Raw genomic sequence first — 9052 nt, 5'->3', positions numbered from 1 at the left:
AATTTCCCCACAGTGGTGTTTAACACTTCCCCAAGATTTTATTTCTTGGACCCTTTCTGTCAGGCGGGTGTGGAAGAAAAAAACGCGTAATTTTGTTTTCTCCCCCCAATCGATGTGTTCGGGGAGGGAGGGCACCCTCCGGTTTCCGGGGCAATTTGGGATTTTCCGGAGAGGGAACCTTCAAGGGATTTTGTTTTCTCAAAGGAACTGGGTTTCAACACCCCTTTTCCGGTTTCGGAGGAAAAGGGGTAAACCCTGTGTTCGGATTATGGCCAACCCTTACCCCTTAATGGCAGCTGGGAAAATTTATTTTCGCGAAGTTGGTGTGGATTGTAGCAATTGAGGCACTTCAAAAAGGGGTAAATGATAAAACCCGTAGGTGGTAATTGATTTGATTCCATCCAGCAAAAGGATCTTTTTTTGCCTGGATGAGACAGGAATCTTTTTATTAGATAAACTGCACATGACACAGCTTCACTCCATAGAGATGGGGAACACGACCTGAGATAAGCAGACATCTTGTCGTTTCCTCGATAGTACGATGACCACGCTCTATGCCACCATTTTGAAAACTATCGTACGGAATAGTAAGCTCATGAGTGATACCTTGCTCAATGAAAAAGTCATGCAATAGTTTATTTCTAAATTCACCACCATTATTAGTACATAAAGAACTTACTTTATATCCACCTCTAGATGCAAAAAACTTTTCAGTTTTCTTAATCCAATTGATTAATTGAATAGGAGCATCTTTCTTATCCTTTAAGTGGATGACAATATACTATCTAGGAAACGCATCACGAATTGTCATAAAATATTTGTTATCTTCAAATTCCTTATAGCGAAAGCCACCACATAAATCAACCTGAACTAATTGTAACGGACAGGTGAGTTTGGTTTCAGATGGCTCACCTTTACGCATTACGCCCTTAGCAAGAGCACACGTAGGATACACGGAAGTTTGCTCTGGAACAATCCTTGGAAGTGAGAATTGTCTAACAACAGTATTGTACCTATCCAAACCGGGATGGCCAAAACGGGCATGCCAGCGAATAGCAGTTGAAACAGGTTTCACATCAGAAGGAAGTAAGGGATCACTAATGGCAACAAATGACATTTGCGTTTCTTCAATCTTGGATAAGGATTGATCGAGAACATACAGTTTCTTGTACAGACTTCCAATCTTGGTCAATTTGTTGTTAGCAGATAATACATAAGCACCAGTTTCATCAAAAGAAAAAGAACAACCTGCCTTCTTAGAGGCTTGACGAATGGAAATTAAGTTAACCTGTAAGTCAGGGACATAAGCAACATCACAAAGAGTTAATTTGCCAACCCGAACATCACCATAACCTCTAATTTTAACAGCACCGGCTACACCACTAATAGTACCATTATTTGTGGATGGTCTAAAGTTAGAGAACGATTCTCTATTACATGAAATGTGAGTGCTACATCCTGTGTCTAGAAGCCAAATGGACTTATCCTCAGAAGTAAAAGAGGAGGGGGATAAAATTTGAGAATTAAAACATAATTCTCCAGATTCAGTAGCAATCCAAACACCTTTAACTTGGACATTTGAGGTAGTTTTTTCCTCATTATAGTAACCAACCATCCCTGTTTCCCAGATTTCTTTCTCACTTTGGTTGGTTGTTGTCTTGGAAACAGTCTTATTACCATTAGGACATTTAGATGAAGCATGAAAACCTTTGCATGTCTTGCACATCTGTTTTTGCTCATTTCCGTACCATTTCCTTTTGACAACAAGAGCAGTACCGGTTAAATCAGCCGTAGAAGACTTATTAGTCTTGATAATACTAGATACCTCCCCGAAAGTAACAGTATCCTTCTGACCAAGGAAATGAAATTTTTTTCTTCAATGTCTGGAGTGATAGCTAACGCCATTGCACCAACTAAATCTTGCAGCTTTCTAAAGTATGCAATAGATGCATTTCTAATAGTAGGATCAGGAAATTCGTTATTCGACTGATCTAAATCGAACATAACATCTAAAAGTTGGACAGCTTACACAACTCTGTTCCGTAGTGTCCAATTACAAAATATTTCAAGTACCTTAGAATAATTCACATCTTCTATCGAATCTGAACAAGGCATAATCTACTGTTGAATTAATGATCTCTATACGAAGCTGGTTAATGAAATAATCAAGATTCCTACACATTCCTTTAAACTTTTTGGTGCTAGGAAGTTTTTATTTAATAATAAGCCATTTCAAAAAGAGTATTTGATTGATCTTTATAGCGATGTTGAAAATTTGTACGATATAAAGTTAAAAGATCTTAAAAATGTAAGTGTAGTGGCAGAGATTACAATCAAATATACCAAGGGTGCTGCTTTTGAAAACTGAATTCAGCCAAGGAAAAGTATTATTCATTTATTTAATAGAGATATACGGAGGTCAGTAAATGCAGCACCTCGTTCCTATAATGAAGATGATCATAACAGAATAATAAATATTATCTTTAATTGTCTAACTTGTTTAGTGTTGATGATATACATTTCATCTGGTGGTCCATATAGGTTTCCTGAAATGAGAGTACTTAAGTTTGCTAATAATGAAAGAAATCTGTTCATTAACCCGATTGACAAAACAGTGGAGCTCATTACTACTTATTCAAAAAATAAATCCCATATTCCTATATGCAAGGTCGTCGATGAGTTGACTTCAGACTATATTATATACCCTATTATGGTTCTATTTCCAATTATCCGTACGCATAGTCATGAGATGAATTACCTTATGAATCGTGATTTGCTAAATTAAATTAGTTCAGAAAGTAACTTGAATCCAAAAATTATTTGCGTCACATCTCAAGTTTTAGAATCTTATTTATTTGCAGATCCTATTAGAGGGAATTTGAATGCCGATATTAATTTTGATTTCCTTTTTAAACATTATCCTTCATACGAACTGGAAGACTTACGCTTTAATTTTGGGGCCTTAAGACAGGCAATTATTGGTGTTCAGAGGTATGAGTTAGGTGTCGATGATGCTGGTATGCGTATCGACCCTGCAGTTGCGAGATGGTCTGGTCATTATTTGTTGACAGACATCCAGAATTATGTCGCTAATTTAACAGGTATGGAAGGATATTACAATAATACAGAATATATAGGTGGATATTTCATTTCCAAATCCTGGATAAAATTATTGGGTCTTGGATATGAAGTTATAAAATTGGATCCTAAAGATGTAAAATTAAGTAAAGAAAGGCCTGAATTCCAAGTAAGTGGCGACATGAATGGTATTCTTTCTAAAGGTTGTAAAATTTATGGTGATTCATTTAATATTAAACAAGAACAGATGAAAGTTTGTGTTGATGTTTGTTTTTGTTCCTCTGAAATTATTCTGGTGCAATCTCTACCAGGCTTGCATAACACATTTATTTTTGAAATACCTTTGGATATGATTGCTAATAATAAAAAGGATAAGTATTTTGATTGTTTTGTATTTGTGCCATACAGCTGTCTTCTAGATGATATTATGGATCAATTAAGCTGCCTGCTACATGTATTATTGGTCAAGTCAAAAATATTATGTGTAACCATGGATTCTGTGGTGAAGCCGATCTTACCTGCGATGTATATTTTAAAACCTTTCATGACTTTGGCAAAGAGCAGTTCGTGAATCTGATCAATAATTGGTATGATATTTTTCAGAATAATTTATTGGGTATGATGGATGGTAATTGACGAAGCTCACAATATTGTTTGTGAAAAGGAAATTTGTATGAAGTCATATAATATTTCTAATATCTGTTTAGACGAAGCTTGGAAAGTTATACCTCGCTCTGGTACTGTTGGAGAGAGTACGATGGGAGAAGTGACTAGATTTCTAGGATATAGGCAAGATTTGACCTATGATGCTACTGACGAAAAGAACATTTTTTTGTATAATTTTGTTTAAGGATGTGCTTTTTAGTAGAATAGATAAGGAATTCATTCTTACTAAAGACAGATCTGAATCCATTACTTAGACCCTGTAATTGGTTGAAGGAATTATTAAAGCTGTTGATAATCCCAAAATTATTCTGGTTGTCAAGGATAGGGAAATGGTAAATATTATAAGTTAATATTTGGTGAATTACAGTATTTCTTCTTGTTATGTTCATGGAAAATTAACATCTGAAGAAAAGACCAGTTCATTCAACAGTTTCAAGAAGGACAAAGGAAAAAAAGTTCTTGTTGGAACTAAATTGGTTTCAGAAGGTATTAATATTCCAGAACTGAAATATGTTATTTTGGTTGACGATCTTCCTCGAATTCATGAATATATCCAGACTGCTGGTAGAATTAGAGGAGATGGTGCATGTATTACACTGTGGAATGAAGCATGTAGAGATGAATTCTCCATCAATTCCGAGTGTATCGTAAGCCAAATGAGTAGTTTTTATGGACTAACAAATTCATTTGAACATAACTCTTGTTGTGGTTCATATCAATTTTTGAATAATAATTATTGGTGGTTGGGTATTTTTGGTAAGAAGAATGGCAAAATTAATAAAGTAATAGAGAAAAAGAGTGATAATATTAAATTGAATTTTGGAAATTTAGCTAAAAAGAGAAAACTGTTTCTTACAAGAGCGAATAAAACGATCCACCCAAGTAAGAGGCCTCATAATGAAACAAAGAAAACTGATTCTAAACCTGACTTGAAAGAAGAGTTCCATGCAAAATTTAAAGATGCAAGTGATATTTATGATTTCTTAGGAATTGATGGTATGTATAAGTCTGCCTTGATTGCAGATGGAGTTGAACAATCCTACTTTGATTTTGTTCTTTATAATTCTAAATCTTGTTCTGATTGCACTTTTATTGGAGATCCTTGTTATTGTTGGAAGAAGAAATTCACTGTAAAGCAACTTGGTATTAGCTGTTTTGCTTTTATGAAAATGGCTATGACTGATAGAATGTTTTCAGCTGAAGTTAAAGAATTAAAGAAATCAGGTCTAATGGAAAGAACACTCCATTTTGTTGAACAAAGATCTTCAATGAAACAGTTATTTAAGGAAAATCTATCTGGATACTGTGATTTTATGACTTGTAGAAATACTCTTGAAGTGAATGAAGCCCATGATTTTAGAAAGATTGTAAATACTTATAACGTTAAGTGGAGATTTCTAAAACAAAATAAGTTCGACATCTTTTGGTATTTCTATAATGGGTCACTTCATAAAGCTCCAACATTATGGGACAAGCCATATGACGAATATCTAAGAGAACTTATTCAGTCTAATTTCAGTAATTATGCAAATGTTTCATTTAAGGCCACTGAGGATACCAGTTTTAAATTCTTTAAATCATTATTCAAGTTTCAGAAATTGAAGGAATGTTCAAAATATGATCAAAATAAAGATATGATGAATCATGAAAGAATTGGTAATATTGACTTAGATTTCTATTGATGATACTTGGTCTCTATTATAATGTTACATCTCGAAACATTTTGAACAACTTCTATACCCAGTTGCCTAATGTAAAAATGTTCCACCAGTGGATGAAACTACAGAGGACCTGGATAAATATTAAAACATTGAATTTGCATAATTTTAACATATGTCAGCCATTATATTATTATTATCCTAAATTTGTATTAGAACTCAAACATCCTAGAAAAAATACTAATTAAGTTTGTACTGGAGATATATTATATGTGTATATTAAAATGGATATAAATCTTTGTTGTGATGTTAATGTGTATTACTTATAGAACCATTCATTGTCATAACCAGACCAGATAATCGTGGCAATGCCACGATCCAATGATGTCAGGGTCTGTTTTATAAGGCCATCAAATCACACCGAGGCTGATATCTCAATTCTAAGCCAAAGTGAAATATTCTTTTTAATATTCTTGTAATTCGTTATTCACCCTGAAAAGATTAAACTTTTCTTCTCGCTCACAAAATGAAAAAGTTTTTCCCGGTCGGTGATGTTTGTTAGGGAAGGTATTAAGACGGTGATGGCGTAAGGTAATGAGGATGAATGTTGCAGGTAATAGTTAAAGTGTTGATAATTAAAGTAATGGTAGTTGAAGTAGTTGTAGTTGAAGTAGTTGTAGTTGAGTTGAGATAATGAAAATGGACATCTAAGGTAAAGGTGACATGGAGATTAAGATTATTGAATAAAATATGGCATAACAATAAAAGTTAGTCTATAACAGTAAGCCGATGGTTAGAGAGAATATTCAATAGTGACAGTGTCGATTGTGAGCGCAGATTCGAAACCAACAGGGTGTATGTATGCTTGGATGGAGGAATATCAGTTGGGTTAGATTGGGTACCAGATTGAGACATAGTTAGGATATTATAAACAAATTATTGATTGGATTGGTTCTAAGGTATAAGTACAATTATACGTTAGAAACCTCTAAAACTGTTGTTCTTACATATCATTATAGAAAGAATAACTAAAGGGTGAGAATAGTTTTATTAACATAAAAAACTATCCCTATAGATGCCTTACCTATTCCATCCAATTGGTCTAATTATATGCTGATTTGTTGTTTTGCTGGTATACTGGTTTGCATCTATTGATTCCCAGAATCCAACACTGGTAAGAGAAGTTTTGCAGAAGCAGCTAGGTAAAATTGAGTTGGAAGTACCTATGATAAGCATTCCTTCAACGTGATATATTTATTAAATATCTATAAGAAATAGCAATATCGTTAACACGGAAGGATATATATTTGATTATCGTACTTATGTTGGGCTTAATTAGAAACTGAGAAGCAGAAATAGAACATAATAGAAAAAAATTATCGTTCAGAGGCTATTAGCTGAAACTTAATTCAGTATGCACTTATTATAGAATTGCATTTTCTGCAAGATCCATATCATCACAGAATCCCATTTATACCAATTTTAGTCATATTACATCATGATTTTGTTTAATTCGCTATACTATTAATGATGTATTAATTGGCGTTCCCATCAGGAATTTTGCAACTGTGTCATTGCATAGGTAGAATGGGGTTTAATCCATGTGTAGTTTAATTTATATATTATATAGTGTGTACTTCTGACAGATATATTACCATAAACATATTTCAGTTTACTCTTTGGCTGTATAAGCTAACATATGAATCTGGAATAAAATATTGAGATAGAAAGAAAATACCATATGGCCAGGTAACAGAAGATAAGAGGTAGGATTAGAGAATGGGGAAATACTAAGAAGTGGACCAGATTATATTTAAGAGTGAGTGTCTAAATTAGAGTTACAATTTTGCAAGTGAATTCCTTGTGGCAGAAATAGACACATTAGCAGCATGATCCTGGATGCTAAGAAGACATTGGATTGTTATTAAAATTTTAATATTCAACAGAAACGAATACCCTTTGATAAGTTGCAGTGTAAGTATCTGTTATATATTGAACAGTTCCAACTTATTAGATTAAGTGTGTGTTAACATATATCAATGTTACAATTACTTCTATGCGATTGTTTCATTGATATATGTTGAAAACCTAAATTCTAATTGCATCACCGAGAGATATTATTGCAAACTGAAAATATTTTTAATTTCAGTTAATGTAAATTATGGCATCCAAATGTTTTTTTCTTCTTAATCGAATTAACAGTTTTAATTAAATGGATCAAGTTGAATTTACTTCCTTCCCAAGTTAGTGTTGAAATAATATTCGTATTATATTTCAGATTTGAAATATTTATTTTACCTTGCTTCAATTCATTATAATATTATGCTAAATTGCCTAATATTAATGTTAGTGATTTATTTCGGTATCAAACAGTCAGTGCATTGAAATATAAGTATGCTTTAAAGTTCTATTTTATAAAAATTATTCCTTTTTTGGATGGAAGTGGTAGTAGAATTGGAATTGGAAAAAATACAAATGTTAAATGACAGAATATTAGATGTTTGGGGGAAGGAATTGGTTGAGGAGGTAAGATTGATAAATGTCACATTGTATTATAATCCAGGTGGAGCTCTAATATGTATGGATTATTTGGTTATGAATATTCCGTGTAGTATATTAGACTATATAGTAATATTTGGTGATATTATGATGGATATTAGAATATTGTATTTGATAGGGGAGTACCAACTCTTCTAGAATATGAAATGTGAACTTGTAACTCCCATGTTATTCACAAAACTTAATCTATTAACCAATCAAATAATTACATTGGATTTTGAAAATAAAGTCCATTCCTTTGTTTATAGACAATAAATATTAGAACGTTATTTAATAGATTTATATCACGATTATTAATAATATGAATATTCAGAATATGAAAGTTATATAACCAATTGAACTTTTTTTCGAGAAACAATCACTCTTGGGAACCTATACTATTAGTTGGTATTGACTTTTGTGTTTTGGAAGATGTTTAGCATTAGAGGCATAACCAGCAACTAATTAGAATAATTATATGAAATGTTTAAGCTATATAAAGTGATAGTTATTTCTCTTAATAAAACTATTACTACTAAGATATATTTAATATTACAGCTCATTTGGTATTGAAATTAGTGGTAGGCAAAACATATTTTACAATACCAATCACATTATTAAATGTTTATTAGGTTCAAAATATTAAATATACATATGTCTAAGTGAAGGATTGATACCCCAGAATATGAATACGTTGTAGCTATAGATGCATTTAATTGGAAATCGGATAAAAATAACAAAAACACTTTCCTAAAATAAAATATAACAAATTGGGGGTGGTATCCCTTTTCTTCCAATATTAAAAAGATTTAGAAAGTAAATCACTTTTAATAAATATTACACCTTCAGCAGCTCTTTCTGAAAAATTGGGGAGGCCTATAAGGCGCCCATCCGAGGCTTATTGACAAAATTGGGAAGTATAATTAAATAAGTGAAAGTATTTGGGCCATAAAAAAGACGTTTTCTTGTTCTGAAAATTTTGGGGAATCGGTTAGAGAAAAACCCCAATATAGGTCGGGTGTTCTTAGGCAGGCCACTAAAACAAAAAAAAAAACCTTTCAAAGAAAGAACTGTTGGATGGTCTTTTCTTGCGCACCCTTTTGGACCCCCTC

At 32.7% G+C, this 9052-nt stretch overlaps 1 protein-coding gene, 1 pseudogene and 1 further gene across 1 annotated transcript, besides 4 other annotated features; 2 read left to right on the top strand and 1 right to left on the bottom strand.

The window, feature by feature from the left end:
- Window positions 1-781: 781 nt before the first annotated feature.
- Window positions 782-1726, bottom strand: Kpol_199p3 (GAG-pre-integrase domain-containing protein; the record flags this gene model as incomplete). The annotated part of the gene is made up of 1 exon (XM_001642218.1): window positions 782-1726. One exon carries the CDS (start codon window positions 1724-1726, stop codon window positions 782-784), a length of 945 nt encoding a protein of 314 aa, XP_001642268.1.
- A 402-nt stretch (window positions 1727-2128) lies between these two features.
- Window positions 2129-2365: a sequence feature (similar to hypothetical protein; correction of possible frameshift sequencing error).
- Window positions 2129-3649, top strand: Kpol_199p2 (the record flags this gene model as incomplete).
- Window positions 2369-2782: a sequence feature (similar to hypothetical protein; correction of possible frameshift sequencing error).
- Window positions 2786-3013: a sequence feature (similar to hypothetical protein; correction of possible frameshift sequencing error).
- Window positions 3020-3649: a sequence feature (similar to hypothetical protein; correction of possible frameshift sequencing error).
- Window positions 3650-3878: 229 nt separating this feature from the next.
- On the top strand, window positions 3879-5426 carry Kpol_199p1pseudo (annotated as a pseudogene).
- Window positions 5427-9052: the final 3626 nt, after the last annotated feature.

The sequence above is a fragment of the Vanderwaltozyma polyspora genome, genomic scaffold, assembly GCF_000150035.1.
Source record: "Vanderwaltozyma polyspora DSM 70294 KpolScaffold199 genomic scaffold, whole genome shotgun sequence".
In the NCBI taxonomy this organism is placed as follows: Eukaryota; Fungi; Ascomycota; class Saccharomycetes; order Saccharomycetales; family Saccharomycetaceae; genus Vanderwaltozyma; species Vanderwaltozyma polyspora.
The sequence above is the reverse complement of the archived record's forward strand: the minus strand, read 5'-3'. Positions and strand labels throughout refer to the sequence as shown.